Below are 22,814 nucleotides of genomic sequence, written 5' to 3'. Positions count from 1 at the left end.
GGCTTCAAGTAGCAAACCCATGTTCCTGATATTGTCATTTGAGGAGTCTGTGAACCTTTCTTTGCAAAGGATTCTGGGTTACAGCTTGTAAGCCCACCCTTTTGAGTGTGGAGGAGGAGAATACCTGATTCAATACTTGTAGGCTTCAGCTTTCAAAGAAGGGGTCCCTCAGCAGGGAAGAAAGACCTTCCTGTGGGAATGTCAAATTGCCCAGCCCCCCTTCTGTAAGTGAAGGTGCCAGAGTAAAGCCCAGACACTAATGTCTCCTAGAGTGGTTGGCTGCTCATGTAAGGAAAAGAAAACTCTAGAACAATACTCCACAGGACTACAGCATATTTCTGAAGGAATGGGCAGATTACTATTATAAACAGAAGGAACTGTCACACTGTGGCTCACAGATACAATTTGACATTTTTAATTGGCACAGGACTAAAACCAATAATGGTGGAACAAAGCTCTCGAAGGAAGGCTGCTAGACAGGCAGAGCTTCGATTCTCAAAACAGTCCTTTTTCTTTCTTGATGTTTTGTTGTTTCCATCGAGGCAGGGCAGAGAAGGCAGCTGGAGTCATTCCCAAGGCCTTAGTGAAATCTTCAGTGGACAGGTGCTCCTACGAGAGAACCAGAGGGCAACAGTCACAGTTTTCCCCTGGGTTTGCTCAAGATGAATCATACAGATGTGGCATATGATCAAACAAATGAGGGACAAAAGCTAACAACGTCAGGAGCCAGGGAAGGGAGGAGGAGGAAGTGTGACATGAATAAATGTCCGTGTGGTCAGTCAGCCTTCTGCCATGTTAGGCTTGAAGTCAAATCTCAGATACTGGCTTAAGGAACATCTGTTCTTCTCAGACTCCTACTCTATGGAGTTTAGGTAGACCCAGACCCAGGCTGAGACTTGAACTCTACTTGGGTGGGCCTTGAACTCCTGGACCTCCTGTTCCTACCTCCCAGTTGCTAAGATCACAGGCATGTTCTGCCAGCACAGTATTCATGCTTCACAGTTCAAACCCAGGCCATAGTCTTAGCCCAAAATGGGAGCTACTTCTTTCAGATAGGATGTCATTGTATAGCCTGGCTAGCCCAGAGTTCATTTTGTATACCAGGCTGACCTTGAACTCTTAGAGATGAATTTGCTTCTGCCTTCTGAGTACTTGAGATTAAAGGTGTAAACCACCATACTTGGCTCAGGGATGTTTCTTTTGGTTGATTTTGGTTGGTTGGTTTGGTTTTGGTTTTTGGGTTTTCTGGCTTCCAGGAGTACTACATGCACATAGTACACATACATTCAAGCAAAAATACATAAAAATAAATAATAAAAAGGAATAAGATTTAAAAGGCTGGGGAAATGGTGTGATAGCACACTTTTGTAGCTCAAAACTAGAAAGATATAGGCAGGAGAGTTAAGTGCTTCAGCAAAGCCTAGTTTAAGTCTTAGGCCGTTCTGAAATGGAACTGTGGGCTGGAGAAATGGCTCAATGGTTAAGAGCACCGACTGAAGTGAAATGGCCTCAGGGGACATTTCTCTGCTCCTACAGTGGCTGCATTGAGCAGCTTCTTAACAAACACTGTTAGATGGGTTTCAAGCTTACTGGGAACCAAATCTCTTACTAGAACCCTGTGTCACAGTCGTGACTGCTATGACAGACTAGGTTCTGCACATGGATCCATGATACCTATACCTGTCCTCACCCACACTGCCATCCCCTGGGCCCAGTAAGGCTGACTTCTCAACTGTGTTAAGACTGCTGGACTCTGACCCCAGCTGGAAGGCAGAGACTGCCCATCCCAGTGAACCTGTATCTTTCATTGCCCTGCTCTTCAGCTCTGCAGGCCTGCCAGATGATTACCAGCCTCACCCGTGACCATATCTGCCTCCCAGAGGTTGACTCATCAGCACTACCATTACCCTGTTGCTGCCGCCATCAAGACAAGTTTGAGGGAGCCAAAATGTCTGAAATCTTACTCTCCCCATTTGGCACTGAACTCGGCTTTCTCGCAAAATGCATATAATATTCACGATTTAAAAAGTAAAATCAAGGGCAAGGTAGATGGCTCAGGTTAAGAACACTTGCTGCTCTTGCAGAGCAAGTTCAGTTCCCAGCACCTACATGATGGCTCACAATCATCTGTAACTTATTACAGGGAATTTTGTGCCTTTTTCTGACCTCTGTAGAGAGCATTGATGTGGTACAGACATATAGACAAAATGCTCATACACATAAGATAAATCTATAAAATACGATTTCTTTTTGTTTTGTTCTTTAAAATTAGCTAATGTATATGAGTACACTGTAGCTGTCTCCAGAGACACCAGAAAAGGGCATCAGATCACATTACAGATAGTTGTGAACCATCAAGTGGATGCTGGGAATTGAACTCAGAACCTCTGGAAGAGCAGTCAGTGTCCTTAACCACTGAGCCATCTCTCCAGCCCCCCAAAAATTAAAAATCTTAAAGACAACAAAAAAAAAATTTATCTCAGCACTTACGAGACAGAAGCAGGTGGGTCTCTGAGGCTGGCCTAGGCTATATAATGAGGCTCTGATATTTAAATTTTTTTTAAATAATATTTTTAAAAAAAATCAGCTACTGACAACTGATTTTACATTTTTTAAACATTTATTTTATGTATGTGGGTACACTGTTGCTGTCTTCAGACACATCAGAAGAGGGCATTAGATCCCAATCAGTCTCTTAATGGCCTGAAACTCACTGATTAGGTTAGGCTGACCAGCCAGCAAACTCCAGGGATCCTCCTGTGTCCATTTTACCAGGACTAGGGTTAGAAGCATGAGTCACCATGCCTGCCTCTGTTTTTCATCCATTTGTTATTTAAGACAGAGTTTCTCAGCCTTGGAGTCCTGGAACTTATTCTGTAGACCAAGCTGGCCTCAAACTAAGCAATTCACCTGCTTCTTCTGTTTCCTGAGTACTGGGATTAAAGATATGCACCAACATCACCCTCCTTTTTTATTCTTTTTCTTAGATGTATTTGTGTATGTTTTGCCTCCATGTATGTATGGGCATATTCGGTACCTGCAGAAGTTATAAGGCATCAAATCCCCCAGAACTGGAATTAAGGGTAGTTGGCAGCCACCATGAATTCTGGGAACCAAGCCTGGGTCTCCTGGTCCTTGAAGTCATCTCTGCAGCCCATGGATGGCATTTGATATGGGTAACAGAGGTGGGGGTCAGAGTTCACAGCAAGCACTTGGAGACTGAGCCTTCTTACCAGCCCTAGTTAATGGTTTTCTGACTGTAGAATGGGATTACTGGTAGAAAAGATTTGAGTCTGTCTATAACCCAAGCTGATCTGGAATTCACTAAGTAGCTCAGGCTAGGTTCAAACTAGAAATGATCCTGCCTCAGCTTCCTAAGTGTCACCATCATGCCCCATAGTTTGAAAACTTTTCTATACACCAGGGCATGAAACAAATCTCTATGTCTACTGAGCATTGTAGAGCTACAGTAGGAACATAGGTGCCTCCTTGCTTTCTAGACCGGCAGGGAGAAGCCAGGGAACAGTGTATGATGGTGGTCTTTGAGGCAAAAGGCAGGAAGGGCGTGCCATCAAATTTGGGATGATCCTCTTGCCTCTGCCTCCTAAGTACTTGAATTACAGGGATAAGCCATCATGCCCAGCTCAAATTATAGTTTTACGTAGACGATGTGTGTGGGCACAAGTACATACCTACACAGGTATGTGTGACAGAGGACAGCCTCAAGTGTCAGCCTTAACCGTCCACCTTGTTGGAAACAGGGTCTCTTACTGTTCAGGGCTGTGTACACCAGACTAGCTGGTCCTTTCATGGGGGTCGCATATCAGATATTTATATTACGATTCGTAACATCAAGTGTACAGCAAGGAAGGGGCAATGAAATAATTTTATGGTTGGTCACCACAACATGAGGAACTGTGTTAAAGGGTCATAGTGTTAGGAAGGTTGAGAACTATTGCTTTAAGTGACAGAAAAACACTGAGCTTAGTTTGGTCCAGGGTTTCTATTTTGGGAATGTCACAAATTTCCCTCCTTCATAGTTCTAATCCAGTAATGTGTGTATGCCACCAACGCTCCCCCTAAGCTTGCAGAGCCTTCTACTTTAACCACCACTACTTTAGGTTCCTGTTTTTCTCCATCCTAGCAATAAGTTTCCTAATGGGTCTCCTGGCTGCTCGTTACCATTTGTTAATCTTATTTTTCACTGTGCAGCCAAAGGAGTTTTTAAAAGTGGAAGTACAAGTCCTGACGTGATGGCAAAGCCATTCATCTCAGTACTTGGGGAATGAAGAAAAGGGGATTAGAAGAGACACTGCCTCAAAAAAAGAACCAGTAAAAGAAAAGAAAAAAACCCACCAAAGGCCGGAGAGATGGCTCAGTGGTTAAGATTGCTCTTCCAGAGACCCAGAGTTCAAGTCTCAACAGCCACATGGTGACTCACAATCATGTATAATGAGATCTTGTGCCCTCTTCTGGCAGATACTCATACATTAAAGTTTTTAAAAATTAAATAACCAAACCATTCATGGTGGTGCACACACCTTTAATCCCAGCGCTCAAGAGGCAGAGGCAAGAAATCTCTCTTGCTTTAAAAGCCAGCCTGGTCTACATAATTAGTTAGAAGGTATAAAGACCCTGTCTCAAAGAAAACAAAAACAAGGGACTGGAAAGATAGATCAATGGTTAAGAGCACTGGCTGCCCTTCCAGAGGACCTGGGTTCAATTCCCAGCAGCCATATGGCTACTCACAACTGTCTGAAACTCCAGTTCCAGGGGATCTGACACCCTTAGACAGACCTAAATACAGGCAAAACACCAATGCACATAAAATTAAATTAAAAATAGATTTAGTAATGCATGTTATAGGCAAAAGAACAGGAGGATTATTACAAGTTCAAGGCCAGCTTAGTCTACATAGCAAGTTCCACTTCAGCCAGTGTTACAAAGGGAGACCCTATTTCTAACAAATAAAAATTTCAGTTTAAGCCTTAAGAGATGAATATCTAGCCTCCACTGTTTCAGCCACAATAGGTCCCCGAAGGCACGCCCAGCTTAGCCCTTCTCACCAGTGTCTGTCCCTACCTCCTATGCTCACTCCCTGAGCCTCTTGCCTTCACACTTAACTGCTGCTTCTCCAAGAAAAACTTTTGATCCCATAACTGGGATTCCTGTAAACTTTCAGAAAACCATCTCTGACACATAATGATCCTCCTGACACATACTCCCACACAAACAATGAGCAGTGTCATTGGACTTCTATGCCCCGCTTCCAGGAATATAAGACTCCCATCAAGGTGTTTGTTCACCAAGGAATCCCCAGCACCCAATCCTCTGAGAACCTCAGACAGTCTGAGGTCAATTAGGTTTTCCAATAAAATGGACCAGTCCTTGTCCTGCTGGGTGTACTGGACTCACCTCCTTCCTGCTGGGATCCACGCCCTCAGGGAGATCCTCCACAGGCTTGTTTACCAGCTGCTCCAGGGGAAAGATGGGCAGAGGCCCAGAACTGAAGCTGGTATTGGCAGTGAAAACGTCCACTTTGGGGCTCATAACCTCCTAGGGAAAAAGGCAACCACAGGTTACTTCAGCAGCCGTGTGGCTACATCCTGTGCTCCTTGTTCTAGGGTACCATCTTCAGGAGACCCCTCCTGGTTCTACCCTTCCCTCTTGCACACACAGAGATGGGGGGCAGGTGGCATGCATGCACACACCCACTCAGTAAAACAAACACATTTTCCTAGGCTGGACCCAAAAGCCTAGTGACCTGCATCTAACCTAAGTTAGTTGGGAAAAGATGACTACTTTACCAATGACTAACTTCTCTATGGCTTCCCCCTGGAATGTGACAATCTAATTTATCTAGGACATTTGTGGCCCTTTCTCTCATAGCTGTTGTAAAACTGTCATCTATAAATTCATCACTCGGCCTCAAACTAGCTTTTCTTTTCAAACACTGCACTGTCCACCAGAAAGGGCTAAGCACCGTAAGTGTTTTCAGCCTGTGATTGGAGAATTACCCTCACATGCTTAAGAAGTCGCTCTTGGGTTCTGACTGCGTTTCTGAAGAGTTAGCCCTGTCTTGTTCCTTCCGTGGGCCTGTGACCTTAAAGGCCAGTTTTGAATTCACAGCCTCATATCCCAAGCCTACATGCCAAACACATCTCTAATGAGTAAGGGAGAGACTGATGGAGGGACAATCATTCTGCCTGAAGAAGTGTCCCTTATGATGGGGCCTAGTGACGTCACTGTTTCCCCAGAACATCATCAGACCAGGTAGGCTTTACATTTAAAGCATACAGAACCTGGAGCTGAGGAGACAGTGAGTAATGACTGAAGTTTAGATCCCTGTCACATACACACAAGCCATGCCGAGTGACGGTCCTTCTGTAATATCACACTCCAGAAGTAAAGACGGATCCCAGAGGCAAGCCAGCTAGCTACTTGACCAGCTGAATCAGAAGGCTCTGATTTGCAAAATACCTTGCCTCAGTGATTAAGGTGAAGAGCAGTCAGGGAAGACACCCATGTCTGCCTCTGTCCTCCACACATGAGTGAAACACACACAATGAAGAAGCAAAGCCACGAATGCTCCTAAGAGCCAGCTCAAAAATGGAGCCTTGACATCTGCTGACTTTGCTTCTGGTTTCGATCTGTTTGAGTCTAGGTATTTCAACCTAGTCCTCCTGCCTCTGCCTCCTCAGTTCTGCGCTTATAGTCACACATCACTATGCCGAGAAAAAACTATCTGCAATTTAATATGCTGTCTCATGGGTACTAAAAATGGGGAATCCGTTTCACTATGGGAGGGGATTATATGATATTACACAGCAAGGACTTCCACAAGAAAAGGGAGGAGGTTGGGGTGAAGTATGACAAGAATGCCTTCTGACATGTCAGCTCCCACGGATAGGACCACCTTCAGGCCGTTCAGATCCTGCCATACTCACATCAGCAATCTGGCTCCAGTCCCCAGTGTTTCCCAGCTCTGTCTTAAGGTCATCATAGGATTTGGTGTTCTGCAAATAAAGTATGTAACAGATCAGACCCCTTCTCGGCAGAAGAGAGATGAATAGCTGTTTGCTTTCAAGAGTAGAAAAAGGTTGATCTGGGACTGTTGGTGTGATAGGTAGGGAGGTGCTCAAAGTAAGCAGGTGAGCAAGGAAGTCCTATTTTGGAGATCAGATGGGGGTGGGAAATAAGGCCAGAGCGGGTCACATCAGAAAAAGGCAGGGCAAGCTGATGAATCTGTCCTTGCTCAGTTGGATAGGGCGACAGAGACAAATATGTGCTTCCCTGACCCAAATAGCCACAGGCACTACTGGCATACTGTCTCCCCAGATGGACTCTGGGAAACTTGGGGGAGCTGGTACACTTAAGGGGAGCCCTAGCAGAGGACAGGGAAGGGAGAGGGAGTTTTAGGAGCCTCCTCTATACACAGCCCCAGAACTTAACACCCAGAGTGACACATCAGAGCTCCCTGAGTGAATTTTGCTTCCTGAAGGGATGAACGAGGTAAAGAAGGAATTTGGGCAGGAAGGGAGGGGGAAGAGGGGCACCAGCACTGCTAAGTTGGAGGATCAGAACGACTGTGAGGCTGAGTGGATAAAGGGTGCTTGCTTCCCAAGCATGAGGTCTGGGGTTCAGATCCCCCGTTTCACATAAAGCTAAGCAGGTACATAGTAGCTTTCCTGTGTATGACTGTAGCCTCTTAGCCTGTCAGAAAGTGGAAACAGGACTGGCACCCCAGGGGCCAGCTGACTAGCTAGACTACATGAACCTATGTATGAGCTCTGGGTTTGAAGGAAAATCCTGCCTCAGTAGTCAAAAATCAAGGATGATTAGAGAAGGCACTGTGATAGGAACCTTGGACCTCCATGTGTGTGCATACACACATGCACATGTGACAGGCACACGTAGCACACACATGGCAGGGTGAGGGGAGGGGGAAGACTTGCTTAATTCATCCTGCAGATGACAGCCTATCAACAAGAGTCAAAAGTAAAGAAAACGGGAGAGGGAACAAAAAAGAAAAGGGAGAGGGAACAGCAGATTTGAGGAAACAAAGCTCTCTGCCCTAAGGACTCCAAGGTAGCCTTAAAGAAGTTCCTAAGAAAGGACTGTCCTCACACTCCTGTGCCGTCGCAACCACCAGTGGCTTCTGAGAACAACTGCACATGGTAAAAAACTGAGTCTTGCATTTTAGTTCTGATCAATTCCCTACAGCTTTGCTTAGCACAAAACCAGAGTACTAGAATTACCCCCTCACGCCTGTGCCACTAAGCTATCCCTCAGCCTTTGTTTGGTTTAGGTTTTTTTGCTATATAGCTCAAGCTGGCCAAACTTGAGACCCTTCTACCTCAGCTTTCAAGTTCTAGGAACACAGGCAAGCCTCATCCACTGCACCTACAAACCTTGGGTATTTTGTTTTATTGGTGGGTTGTTGTTAAAACAGAGTCTGGAGGCAGAGGTGAGTTGGAGGCCTGCCTGATCTACAAAATGAGTTCCAGGACAGCCAGGGCTACACAGAGAAACCCTGTATCAACAAAAAAAAAAAAAAAAAAAAAAAAAAAAAAAAAAAAAAAAAACGAAAAACAGGGTTTCAGCTACCCCAGGCTATCTCCAAACTTGCTTTGTAGCCAAGGATAGTCCTAAACTTCTGCTGCTCCTGCCCCTACCTCCCAGAAGCTTGTAAACCATCTATTCTATTCTTGTACTATCTATTCTTATACTATCATATCTATTCACTGCTTTGTTTTTAATTCCTTCCCTCTCCCTCCCTAGAGAGCTGACTATGTCACTGCAGCCTAACTTCATATTTTAAGCACCTAAAACCGTTTTACAAAATCCCAAAGGGGGTTGGGGGGGGGGGAGGCTGGATGGTAGGATCTAGATTAGGGCCTCCCTTTGGGATATGCCATGAAGCTACTGGGAGTGGGGGTTGTGCTGAGTCTTGAGGACAGGCTGGACTAGCTACTCACACTCCACTTGAAGGGATCCCAAGCCAGGAACCAGCCTGTGAAGGTGGGGGGCTCATTTCCCTGCTTCACCACAATGATAGGGGTCTCAGGGTCTCGGTTTCCAGGGTGGGTCTTGAGGTATTCCTGAACAGTTGTGGCTGCAGCCTTCTTCTCTTCCTCGTTGGCGTATTTCCCTATCCAGAAGAAGACCTGTGGAGAGCCCCACAGTCCCTCAGTCCTTCCTGCATGTTAATCAACTCAGGCATTCTCCATGCCTTCAGGATCTGCCTTGACTCATCCCTGATGCCCAGCTTGGAAGACCCGACACTACTCAGCTAATGACCCTGAACAAGGCCTGATTTGGCCTTGATTTTACATCTGGGATATGAGACTGATCACATGCTGCTCAATAGACAGCTTATGAATATGTGGTACTCCCCTGCCACAGAGCTCAAGATGCCTGGCAACATTCCTGCTTCTGTGGGAAATAAGTCAGGGGATGACCCTCTGTTTCTTCCCCCCTCCTTCCTAAAGAAGAATGCCCCACCCAGAACGCCCCTCCCCAAGACCTCGGCATTTCCCTACATTAAAGCTACTAGGATCTCTTATGGTAGAAACCAAGGTGGGGAAAGGTAGTCCCCAGACCTCCTGTCCTACCTGGTCCCAGACATCCAATAGAAACACATCCTCCTCCTCCAGGTCGTCCTGATTGAAGTCAAGGATCTCTGTGGCCAGAAAGCGCCCAGTCTGGTTGGAGCACTCGAAGAGCCGAGGAGTGATAACTTGGTTTTCCTCCTGCAGCCTGTAGGATTGGCAGAAGGAGGTATGGGGCAGAGACTTGAGAAACACAAGCACTAAAGACTCAGAAGGTCTCTCACACAGAACAGGGGGCAGGGAAGGAGATGCTGGGACGGTACCTCTTGGTGTTGGCATAGGGCGCCTTCCCCCCTAGAGCCATCCAGAAGTTGGCTGGCTCCTGCCCCTCTACCACCACTTGTTTCTCTGTCCGGGAGATGGTATCAGCAACCATCTTGGCCATCTCCCGCTCGTCCCCACTGCAGCCCTGGGAAACGAGGGAAGTCAATTGTGCTAGGAAGACCATCCTTGGTGTCACCCACCACCTTGCCCTTCTACTACATTCAGCTGGAACTCCTGAGTCTGAGAGGGTTCCTCTGGATCAGGGCTCTGGGCACACCCATGAGAGACAGTCCTTACTTTCTTCTATCCTCAACAATCTAAAGACTAGCAGAGATGATGGGGGGGAATGCAACCCCCTCAGTGGGACAAGGGACTCAAGAAAGTTGAGACAGGGGAGTACCTGCTGATGGGTACTTCATAAGAAAGGAACAGGGCAGGCTGATTCTGACACAGAGAGAATCAGAGATATGCAAGGGAGATTCTTAGGCTACCCACAATGAACCTGTGAGACCTGATCAACTAGAAGTCTCCCATCTTTGCCACAATCTGTGCTGTGACTGAGAGGTTCCTAGGACCCACTGGAATTGGGAGGCTGTGGCCCCTCGCACACCTTTCCACACCACAGGTAGCAGCAGGACGGAGTCTTGAGTATGAAGACATCGTTGGAGTTGAGGGAGGTGGCCCGGGCTGTAACCTCAAAAGCCTTGGTGTTATCAGCACTGGTTCCTCGGACCTGAAACAGCCTTGTAGAGGGCTCAGGCTCCAAGTTGTTCTTTCGGGAGGTGCCTCCCTGCAGGTATAATGGGACGTCGGGAAGACAGGGACAAGCATGAAGTGAACACAAAGATGTGAAGAGCACCCAGAGAGGGAAAGGGGTGAAGAGCCAGTCCAAAGACATCTTGGATCTTGGTACTCAAAGGCTTTCAGTGGCCCAGATAATCTGCTGGCCCTTAGAGGCCCATAAAATTTAAAATTTTAAATGAAAACATAAACTCTTTGTGTTCTCTTTCTCTTTCGTTCTCTAAACGTTCAGGGAAGCTGTACTTCTGCACTGTAAGCCCCCCCCCATTTTACCTCCAGAGAGCTCTCTAGTCCCCCCTCCCCAAATGTCTATAGGTCCTCTGAATTTCTTCCCACCATGAATTCTCTGCTGCTCTCTGCTTACTACGTTTCTGGCTCCCACTGAACTCAACTTCCATCTCTGGCATTTAGCTGCACAGTGCTCCAAGCTGGGAAGTCACCACTTAGGCAGAGCCATATGACCGTCCCTTCCCAACAAGTGATATCCTGTCATGTCTCGCTTCACTTCCTGAGTTGCAAAAGACTGTGTCCTTAGAAGGTTTGCCACAAAGAGATCTTTAAACAGCTGCCCAAGATGTCTAGTTCATTTCACTGGGAAGGTATAGCAAAGCTAGCCCCTCACAACCCTCCTTTTTCATGTAGCAGAGAGCGAATAACATTTGTACACATTGAAGGTTCCTTCCCTATAACCCTAAAGCAAACATGCTGGGTTTCTGTTACCAAGTACATACACAAGTGACCTCTCCTATGAGGGACAGGCTTTGCCCCAGCCTCATGCCCACCAGACAACCCTTTCCGCCATCTCCCAGATGCCATCTCTTAGTTCAGCAGCTGCACCTGATAAACCACCATGTGCCCCTTGAAGATAGACATGAGATGAGGTGGCTCCTTGCCCATTGTGACCCGGATCTGCACTGGTTCATCGTTGTACTTCTGGTCCAGGATAACCGCTTGATAAGCAGAAGCTGCAATTTCATCCTGGCTGGCCTGGCTGCCCTGGGAATGAGCAAGAAGTGGGGATGGGGTCCTGAGTTTGACCCTATCCCTCTGCCTCCAAAATAGTCTACACCCCAACTTTAAACTTTTATTATTCTTGTTTAAGAATGTTTTCAATATGAATTTATTCATTTTAATGTACATGAGCATACTGTTGCTGTCTTCAGACACACTAGAAGAGGACATCAGATGCCTTTACAGATGATTGTGAGCCACTGTGTGGTTGCTGGGATTTGAACTCAGGACCTCTGGAAGAGCAGTCAGTTCTCTTAACCACTGAGCCATCTCTCCAGCCTAGTTTCAGAATGTTTATGTGTGTGTTTACATGTATGGGCATGAGTCAGGCATAGTAGCACACAACTTTAATCTCAGCCCTCAGGAGACAAAAGGCAGGCATATTTCTGTGAGTTTGAAGTCAGCTTGGTCTACAGAGAGAGACTACATGCACATGCCCTGGTGCAAGTTTAGAGGTCAAAGACTTTCTGCAGCCGTTCTCACTGTGTGGGCTCTGGGGATGAAACTCACATCAGACTTGACAGCAAGTGCTTTGACCCACTGAGCCATCTCTCTGTCCACCCATTTCTAAAAATGTTTTTCCTTTTGAGATGGAGTCAGTGAGTGTAGCCCTACATGTCCTGGCCCTTGCTACATAGAACATTCTAGCATGGAATTCACAGAGATCAACCTGCCTCTGCCTCACGAGTGCTTGGACTAAAAGCATGTGTCCCTATGCTAGGCCTCGGTCAATTATTATCACTTTTTTTAGACTGGATCTGACATATACTAGGAATATTCTATATTCTAGGATAACCTTGAACTTCTGATCTTCCCTGCTGAGTACTGGTGGCATTCCCTACCACACCAGGTTAGATGCAAGGCTAAGGACTGAACCTAGGGCTTTGTGTATGTTAGGCAAGCAGTCCACAGCTGAGTTACATCCCAGTTATTCCTAAATCTGGCCGGGCTAGGCCTATAATTCCCTTCAAGCCCATATTGAACACACCTAAAACCTAACCCCAATAGACTGCAATTTGGACCCTATCCCCAATTCTGGCTCACCTCAAACACACTCTATTCTTTCTGCTCCATCCTCAGAAAAATACCACATAACCACATAACTCACTGCCTGCATTCACAGGTAACAGGAATTATTAGAAAAGAGACTCAACCAAAAGGAAAGAGCTGTGAATGGGGAGAAACCAATGGGAACATCAGAGCTAAAGCCAACCCAAGATGGGAAAAGCTGGAGGGAGTTTCCCACCTCCAGGGCTATTCAACCCATGGGTGATGGCAGAAGTGGCAGAGAGCTGAGCAGATGTCCTGCAGGTGGGGTGGGCAGGGCCTCACCTGCCAGATATACAACAAGTAGTGTTCCTTTTCGCCTATGAGGTAGGTGTAGAGCAGCAGGTAGCAGTCGCCACCGTAGAAATGGCCTAGCCACTTGGACTCCACAGGCACCAGCTCTAAGTCCTCGATGCGCCACACCTGGGATGGGAATCAGTCCTGTCTGAGGTCCAGGCTGGGTTCCGCCACCCCCTTCCCACCAATCTGTCCCCCCTCCCCTTCCCTCACTCACCTGAACCTCCCCACTCCCATCATCCACCATCTTCTGCTGGGCAGCCACTTGAGGCCGAACATGCATAGACAGAGCATCAAACTTCACCTGTTCCACCTTGGCTGGAGAGAGGAGGACACCAGCTGTCACTAACTGAGGTGCCCCACATCCTCACTACAGACCCACATGATAAAGAGACTTAAAGCCAGAGAGATTCAGCTGTCTCTCCAAGGTCACACACAAAAAGGAGTAGAGCTGTCACAGCTCCCTGCCCCTAAGACCTAACCAGTGGCTTCCCGGTCACTCGGGGCACCTGAGGGTCAAGAGCAGTGCTTTATTTAGCTCTATTTCCTGTAGAATTCAGACTTCAAGCACAACCTTGCCTCCCAGATTGGCAGGAAGCCCAGGGTGATGGAGGCTCCACACTCTCTCATTTGAACTCCTCCCCCAGCGTCTGGCATACCTCTTACCCTCAGCAAATATAGTCTGCTGAGGTTTTTGGTTCCTAGGGAGGCTCAACCCCATTCCACATGAAAAACAAGTCATTTTTAGCTTCCCTTTTGTGATAACTCCCGCTTTTTTTCCCCCCTGAGCTCTCAGTACCCATCAGGGAGCTGGGAGCCAGCGTGAAATGTGTATATGAAAGAGGAGAGTCAGGAAAGGAAGGAGGGAGGTGTGGGTTCTCACCCACAGAGCCCACTGTGTGGGTTTTGCCAAGGCCTGAGGTCCGATTGGGCACGGTCCACTTCTGGAAGAGCTGTTGGAAGATGGCGGACTCGGCCCCATCGTTTTGCACCTCAACCTGCGTGCTAGGTGGGTACTGCTTGGCTTTGATGAAGTTCTGGGAAAAGAAGAGGGTCACTGAAGACTACTACCCTACTGTCCCTAAATCTGCACACACCGCCTACAAACCAAAGCCTGGCTCTGACCCCATCCAGACCCACTGAGCATCAATCCTGAACACGCCCAGCTCCAATCCCAAAGCAGACCCCAAACTTAACCATACTAACCCTCTTCAATCAAGGTCAAACCTAATAATATATCAAACTCTAACCTCAACCCTGAATCTTGACCCTAGACCTAACTTGGATCCCAACAGATCCGACTCCTACTTAGACTATACCTCAATTCTGTTCTAGTACCTATTCCAATCCAACACTGACTACAGACCTGAGCCCTGGCATTAAGCCTACTGTCTTTTTGGAGGAAGACTAGCCATTCCCTTCTCTAAACAAAGCTCTTGCGACACCTAATATCCCGAAGGCCTAGATTTGGCTGGTGGTCAGCTTACTCACATGCTGAGAATCACGAAGCTGGTGACATTATGGTCCTCAGCCCCCAACAACAGTGTCCATTGGCCCCCATCCCTGACCTCCCAGAATATTCCTTGGACTCTGCCTGATGCTATGGCCTGGTCTGAATCCCTTTCTGCTGTAGTTGTGGCTAGCTCTGCTGTTCTCAACCTGAGGGTCACATATCAGATATTAACAACGAAAATAATGTTATGGTTGTGGGGAGGGTGTCACCACAACATGAAGAACTGTGTGAAAGGGTCACAGCATTAGGAAGGTGGAGAACCACTGTGCTAGACCCTTTTCTTACTAAAGCCTGGTTCATGGCTTCGCTCCTCTCCTGGGCATTGGCATGTTTTCCCTTCCACACAAAGATCTTCAGGCCTCCCTGGTCCAGAATGTAACAGTCCTAGAGCCAATAGAGAAAAAAAAAATGAGCCGGTGGTGCTGGGGGCGTGGGTGATGCTAGGCTGTGCTAGTTTATCCCCCACTAAATCTGCTTTAGCATTTTATAGGTGTCCCTTGCTTGGGTTCCTTTAGACCCTCTCACCTCATGGCTGAGCAGGTTCTGTGTGAGTGGTCGAGTAGCAACTTCTCTAACCACCATCTTTCCTTCTGAATCAGACACACTGCAGAACAAAGGAAGGCATGAATAGAAGGTGCTACTGGCAGAGCACCTTAGCCCAGGAAATCCCCGGGACCCAGGAAGGCCCTTGGCCAGAACTCACTGGTACAGCTTGAGGGCAGCCTTAGCGGCCGGCTCCACCACTGAATCAGAAATTGCAGCCTTGAGTTCCTTGCGTGGGCCCAGCACATGATTCATAATTGCCATCAGCTGTGGGGAGTCCCCTTCCTGCTCCCCATCCACCACACCTACGTAGGTGCGTCCACCCCGTTCCTGGTCTCGGATCTCTTTGGCCAAGGTCATGCCCTGCAGAGAAGCCACAGATGACCCGTGATGGTTGGCAGACAGGGTGGCAGTGTTCACCACCCTGAACTCTGCTGGGCAAACTCTACCCCATCCTGCAGATCTGTAAGGGGTGAAGACAGGGTTTTCAGGTGTGTGAGGCAATGTTCTGAAGCAGTGGAAAAGTAGATCTACTCATAGGTGGGGCATTGGGGGTATAGGGGTGTTTGGTATGGTCTTGCTGGACCTATAGTTTTGACATTGTTGGGAACTTACAGTTTCCCTTCATGGTTTTGTACAAGAGCTGAACCTCAAAGATCATAGCAATCTATCTAGTCTGCCCAAAGTACACATGCTTACAGCACACACACAAATTCACATGAACATACCTATACACAAATATGTTCATGTGCACACATAGTTCGGTTTCATGAAAGCTCACACAAGCATGCATCTGCACACATAGTCCCATGAGTGCCAGCTTTCATATGTGCCCATACTGTGGTTCACTTTTTTTTTTTTTTTTTTTTTTTTAGCCCATGACTCCTCCCTTCATGGGCCCTCTGGAGTCCCTAGGCCCTGTGTGCTACCATCTCTAGCCTAGCTCTTAGCTCTCATCATAGGACAGACCCTCTTCAGATAGTCAAAGGTGCCTTCTGTTTTCCCCTTGAGGTCTTCCCCCATCTCAGGAACTGGGCCTCCTGTTCTTACTGTTCTTATTGTACTGTTCTTACTGAGAACTGTTCTTACTGTTCTCAAGCATAAGGCTTTTCATCCTAATCCCATACATAGCGAAGCCAGGATTCCACCTGGTCCTCTCCCCAGACCATTTCTACTCAGAAAGCTTCATTAGCTAGGGGTATCCAGAAGAAGACCTGATTCCTTTTCACAACCTGCTGGTCACACATCCTGCCTATGAGACCTGCTACCTGTGCAGCATCTTCCTACTGAGCTGATGGACAATACCAGTCACCTTCCTGCCCCAGGGCCTTTGCCCCACCTCCATCTGATCCCCAAAGCCTCCCTGTATTCCCAGTACTGAACTTCTCCAGTAATCATCCCTCTGATTCTTCCTTTCCCTTATGGCTTTTTGACCAGATGACCAGCTTCTGGGTAGAGCAAGGGCAAAGCTCTGCCCACCTCGTCCACTCCTGGATACCCAGGGCTGAGAATGGAGCCTGCCATACCACGGAGACATATTCCAACATGAGGGTTAGTCACAAATACACACAAGCAGTATGCCTCTTTATGTACATGAAGACTTAGGTCTACTTTCACACACTGTCCTGTCCCCAGAAGTACCAGAGAGAAGCCTGTGGGGTGGGGGTGGTTTTGGGGTAGGGAGTTGAGGCTGACTGGGGCAGGTGATACTGAGGTTGCTGGAGCAAATGATGAATTGCAGAAATGAGGTGCCCTGTCAGGGTTACCCGAAGTCTCTCCATGCGGTTACTCTCTGGCCCATTCCACTGAATGATAAGCTTCCCAAGGTCCAGCAGGAAGACATCCCCTCTGTTGAAACTCTTCCAGGACATTTCCACCTAGAGGGCACAAGGAAGTTCAGAGCCCATCAGGAGCCTACACATCAGCCTCATCAACAACCACCCTCCCTTTCTTCTGCCCCACTCAGTTCTTAGCCAGCTGGGCCTGCCCACCTCTCCAGCCAGCACATTCCTCTTGCCCTTGACATGCAACAGTCTCTGGACATCACAGGAGTTCGTCTCTACGTGCTTCATGCCAGAAGCCACACCCCCTTTCCGGATCCTTGGGAAAAAAAGGAAAGCTGACTTAAAGGCATTGAGTAGGAGAGGTATGCCAAGGTCCTGAGCTGCTTTAGGCCCTCTGGGGTCCCAACTGAGACAGCCAGTTTGCCTGAGTGTGCAAAGGAAGTACTTAGGGTTCAAACATTAAGCTTACACTCACCGTTGGTGTCCTACAAGGGCTTGGCTGGCCTGTAGCATACTGTTGTACCTGACCCTACACTGTAGGTTTCCTGTCCCCTGCCCTAGCTCCTTGCCCTGCAGAACGGTCTGCAAAAATAATCATGGTGATTTGAAGAGAAGAAAATGGGCATAATGCCAGGTCCTGGCGACAGGACACTGAGGCTGAAGAAGGGAGAGATGCTCTTAAGGGCAGAAGAGGAGTGTACAAAAAAGGAGAGGGTGGGGACTACGGCTGATTGGCTGCCTGACTGGAGAGCTTCCATCTCCTACAAGGTAAACAAACTGCAATGGAGGAGCAGGTGTTTCCATGAGGAAAGCCAGCTTCAGACTTTTCTAGACAAAGTAGAAGGTGATTGTAGTGTTAGTGAAAGGCCTGACTGGAGAAGAGGGAGCAGCCACCTGCCAGTTAGCCTGGGTGGTTGTGGCTTGCTGGAACAGCCTCAGGCCTCAGGCCCTGAGCAGTCCCTGTAGACAAGAGCTAAGGTACAGAACTCACAGGCCATTGTCACGGGTTTTAGAAGGGTCCGAGGGGTAAGTCCAGCCAGAGTAGACTCAGAGCAACAGCAGAAATAAGGGTGAGCAGTAGAAAGGTGGAGAAAAATCAACAAAAGCCATGTGAGCTCCCCAAAGCCCCCACAGCTTCAGGCTTTCTTCCTGGCCGGCTCACCTCCCACTGTCTAGAGTCGCTCACACTGTGGACCTTAATGTTCCTGTCTCTTCAGCCCAGCCCCCATGTCCCAGCTCCCACCTCTGATGACCAATCTTGGTGTCCTCCCGGCCCCAGTTGTACCCCTCCCTACACAAGGCCTTTTTTGAAGTAGCTCCGGAAGGTCTCGCTCTCGTTGCCTTGGACCTCGCGGTGCTGGACAGCCCGACCCTTTAGGTAGTCGTCCATCTGTGTTGTGTAGATGGCAGCTGCCCCCTGCTCATCCTGGGACGAGTCCTGGCCAATCCAGTAGTGGATATCATAGGAGAGGGTGCTGCCGGTCTTGTGGATCTGGGGGTGGGAGGCATCTGTGTAGTGAGACCTGGTTTCCCACGGTCCCCTATCCCATTCTGCATGATCTCCCATACACTTGGACCCTGGGCCATGGGTGAGCCTGCATCAAGGAAGGCCTCTGGCCTGCTGTTGAGGCCCGAATTGTGGTCCAGCTCTACCAATGGAGAATAATGCCAGAAGGTGGCTACCTCCTCTAGGGACCTTGTTCTCATCTTGACAATAACTCATGTGGACTGATGCATGTGGGCTATTGGGTGACTATACAGGCAAACAAATGTATTGCAATCATCCCTCGATGTCCGTGAGAAATAGGACCCCTGTACTTGATACCTTCTGTAAAATGGTATGTGATGTTTGTGTAAAGTCTGAAAAAGCCTCCCTTATGCTTAAAAAATCATGTATATATATATATATATATATATATATATATATATGTATATATATGTGTGTGTGTGTGTGTGTGTACAAATATGTTATGTGTGTTTAAGTGCAGTTATAGGCATGCCCTTGTGTGTATGTGTGTGTGTGTGTCAGAGGACAACTTTTCCAAGTTGGCTCTCTCTTTCTACTGTACTTCAGATTTTGAACTTAATTTGTCAGGTACTTGTATTTGCTGAGGATTTCCTGGCTCCAGAAGTAACTTTGCTGTTACTGCTACTTTGTTTTATTTTCAATACAGGGCCTTGTGTAACTCAAACTGGGCAGGAATGCTCTGGGATGGCTTCCCCCTGGATTTCTTTCTCCCTCAGCCGGGCGGGGATTACAGGTTTGTATGCCAACGCACCCACTCATAGGGCGAGGGATCAAACTCAGGGTGCCCTGGATACAAGGTCAGCACTCTACCGTTTAAGCTACATCCCAGATCTCTCTTAGACTTTACATCATCTCTAGATGAGTCATCATACCTAATAAAGGCAGGTACTGTCAGAATAGGTGCTATACTGAACTGTTTATGGAATAGTAACATGAAAAAAACCTGTATATTGAATTCACTACAGATTCAATTGTTTAATTTCATACATATATAGTATATATATACTATACATATATATATATGCATTGTGTGTGTGTGTGTGTGTGTGTGTGTGTGTGTGTTTGACATCTCAGATCCCCCTGGAAGTGGAGTTACAGGCAGTTGTGAGCTAGCCCACATGGATGCTGTGCTGGGAACCAAACTTATACACTCTTAACTGAGGAGCCATCTCTCCAGCACCCAAGATGCAATTTTCTTCCATTTGCAGTTATTGATTTTTGATGCATTGCATCTACAGATATCCTGTTAATACACGAATACCTGCTACACCCACGATTATTGTGTGAACCCATTGCAGCTGTTTCAGTCTGAGACTTTTCCCTTTCAGTAAGGATGTGGTTAATTGTTAAGGGCGTATCTTCAAAATTTAGAAGCAGGGTCGGCAAGAGGACTGACTCAGTGAGTAAAGGCACTTACAACCACACAGGACCCATATAGACAAAAAGAGAGCTGACTCCTGCAAATTATCCTGTGGTAACATGTGCACCTTGGCATGTGTGAACCCACGTGCACCTCAGCATGTGTGAACCCATGTGCACCTCGGCATGTGTGAACCCACGTGCACCTCGGCATGTGTGAACCCACGTGCACCTCGGCATGTGTGAACCCATGTGCACCTCGGCATGTGTGAACCCACGTGCACCTCGGCATGTGTGAACCCACGTGCACCTCGGCATGTGTGAACCCACGTGCACCTCGGCATGTGTGAACCCACGTGCACCTCGGCATGTGTGAACCCACGTGCACCTCGGCATGTGTGAACCCACGTGCACCTCGGCATGTGTGAACCCACGTGCACCTCGGCATGTGTGAACCCACGTGCACCTCGGCATGTGTGAACCCATGTGCACCTCGGCATGTGTGAACCCATGTGCACCTCGGCATGTGTGCACCCATGCACATAGACACAAGCACACAGATTTCCAAAATGAGTAAGTGTAATTTGAAACACTTTAAAAGTCAGGAGCAAATCAACATAAGAAAAGCACAAATATCTTTAGGTGGGTAAACATGGGGAAGGGATATGAAGATGATTGTGGGTTTTAAAGGGTGGGGGGCAGGGCCAGCAAAATGGCTTAGTGATAGGTGCCTGCCACTCTGCCATGGCAACGGATGATGAGTTCAGGCCCTGAGGTACATAAGATCTTCCCCTCCAAGTTGTCCTCTGAACTCCACACTGTTTCCATGACAACACACATGTGTGCCCACACACATTCACATACCAAAAATATAATAATAAAATAATAATAGTACAAGGTGGGCCAACTCGGAAGGCCCCCCCCAAGGCTGAATGAATTTATAGAAAGGACTTTTACAAACATTTCTAAGCCCTGTGGAGCCCCACAGCTGGACCCCTGGACACTTGCAAACACTGATTGATGAAGCCAGACCACCTCTCAGTACAGCCCCCAGCCTCTAGTTTCCTCCCTAAGACCTAACAGGCTTTGCTTTCTGTCCAGCCCGGTCCTGCCCTGACCCACTTACAGCCAGGACTACATAGCAGTCACCATCAAAGAAGCTTCCAAAGGTGTTGGAAGGAACAGGCACCATCTGCATAGCCTGAGGAGAGAGAGAGAGAGGTCACAGCAGACATGACGGCAAACCTGAAGTTGTACCTACTCAGAAGACTGAAGCCACAGGACTGCTTGAGTCTAGCCGTTCAAGTCTGCTATGGGCTGTGTTGATCTCTAGGCCACACTGTGGGATCAGTGGCCTCCCAGGAGTAGGACGCTATTGGGTTTCCTAAGGAGGAGCAATGCTGATCCAGGTCAGAAAGAGGTCACATGAGCTACCAGGACCACCAGGTGAGAAAGCTGACCAGGAGATGTGTCAGGATGGGAGCTGAAGGTGCAGGGTCCAACAAGGTTTGGTTGTACTTTAGAGTCCTTACTGGCTGTGGCCCTGGGTTCCATCCCCAGCATCACAAAATACAAGAAAAAGGAAAAAAAATTAGGATCCAGGATTGAACAGTAGGGAAAGGGACGTAGAAAGAAGAAAAGGTGGCTGGAGCTAGGGAAGAGACAGGAGAGAAAGACAAGACCAGTTGGGACGAGGATGTAGAGGAAGGCTAAGGAGGAAAAGGAGGAAAGGTGAGGGGGAGTGGGCGGGGTGGGGGCGGAGCATGGGCGGAGCTGGCTTCAGGAGCATCAGCAGCCCCCTGCCCAGTATAGAGTATAGGGCAGAGCTGGAGGAGCCAGGCAAATGCCAGGTTGCCTCCACCTTCCTGAACCCCAGGATTCCCCTTCAGACAGAACTCACCTCGATCCTCCATATCTGTATCCCTGGAGTGGTGGTGTTGAGAGAGCCTTTGACTTGGGCTGTCAGTTTAGTCATGGTGGATGAGCCTAGAGGAGAAGGCATGTAAGAGCAATGGCCATAGAGCCAGGAGTGCCCTGAGTCTTGGGTGAAGACCACAGGTTTGAGAGCCAGAGGAGAACGGGAAGCTGGCTCCCTCAGTACCTGTTACATAGCCCAGCACTTAAAACACATCTTTCCATCCAAGTTTTTGAAACAAGGTCTTGCTCTGTAACCCAGGCTATCCTGTGTGCTAGCGTACCCAGCTTAAGACTCTTCTTTAGCCTCAGTCTCCCCCCTCTGTAGGCTTTTTGAGACAAGATCTCATGTAGCCCAGGCTGGCCTTGAACTCACTATTTCAGATTGCTTGTTCTTATGTAAAGGAAACCAAACCAAACCAAACAAAACGCAAAAAGTGCTTGCTCTATCTTCAGGGTTCATGTTAAAAAGCTTCAAGCAGTGGTGTGTGCCTGTAATCCCAACACTGTAGAGGTGGAGACCAGCATATCCCGGGTGTCCCTGGCTAGGCAGCCCAGATGACTTGGCTTTAGGCCAGTGGGCAGTTCTGTCTGAAGAAAATAAGGGGGTGGTGGCAACAAGGGGCAGCAGGATGACTCAGTGAGTGAAGGTGTTTGCTCACTAACCGGAGGAGCCGAGTTCAACCCCTAGAACCCACAAGGCAAGGAGAAAACTCCAACAAAATATCTGTGCACTCAGGAACACTGAATAAACAATTATGATATTAATAAGATGGGCGGTATCTAAGGAATGGTACATCAGTTTGTTCTCTGACACACACACACACACACACACACACAGGTGAGCACCTGGAGGCACAAACATGCACACACACACACACACACACACAACTTTAAAAACCTAGAAAGTTTTTGTGGGTATTCTGTTCACAGCAGTGTCAAAAGTGGAAACACAGCCTGATCTACAGAGTGAGCTCAGGATAGCCAAGACTACATAGAAAGACGCTGTCTCAAAAAAAAAAAAAAAAAAAAAAAAAAAAAAAAAAAAAAAAAAAAAAAAGAGAGAGAGAGAGAGAGAGAGAGAGAGAGAAAGATTTGAGGGGTTGGGGGTCACAATTTCCATCCATCAGTGAAACAGAAAA

At 47.7% G+C, this 22,814-nt stretch overlaps 1 protein-coding gene across 1 annotated transcript; it reads right to left on the bottom strand.

Annotated features, from left to right (window-relative positions):
- Positions 1 to 495: 495 nt before the first annotated feature.
- On the bottom strand, positions 496 to 21,733 carry VIL1 (villin 1; the record flags this gene model as incomplete). Its single annotated transcript, XM_080933395.1, has 19 exons — positions 496 to 609; positions 5,416 to 5,556; positions 6,948 to 7,016; positions 8,979 to 9,167; positions 9,615 to 9,759; positions 9,875 to 10,020; positions 10,486 to 10,665; positions 11,514 to 11,672; positions 13,020 to 13,157; positions 13,249 to 13,349; positions 13,915 to 14,068; positions 14,830 to 14,928; positions 15,070 to 15,148; positions 15,248 to 15,450; positions 16,854 to 16,964; positions 17,079 to 17,187; positions 18,167 to 18,363; positions 20,885 to 20,959; positions 21,659 to 21,733. 19 exons carry the CDS (start codon positions 21,731 to 21,733, stop codon positions 496 to 498), a joined length of 2,484 nt encoding a protein of 827 aa, XP_080789521.1.
- Positions 21,734 to 22,814: the final 1,081 nt, after the last annotated feature.

This window comes from Micromys minutus, assembly GCF_963924665.1.
Source record: "Micromys minutus genome assembly, chromosome: 19".
Classification (NCBI taxonomy): Eukaryota; Metazoa; Chordata; class Mammalia; order Rodentia; family Muridae; genus Micromys; species Micromys minutus.
This window is presented reverse-complemented; position numbering and strand designations above follow the sequence as displayed.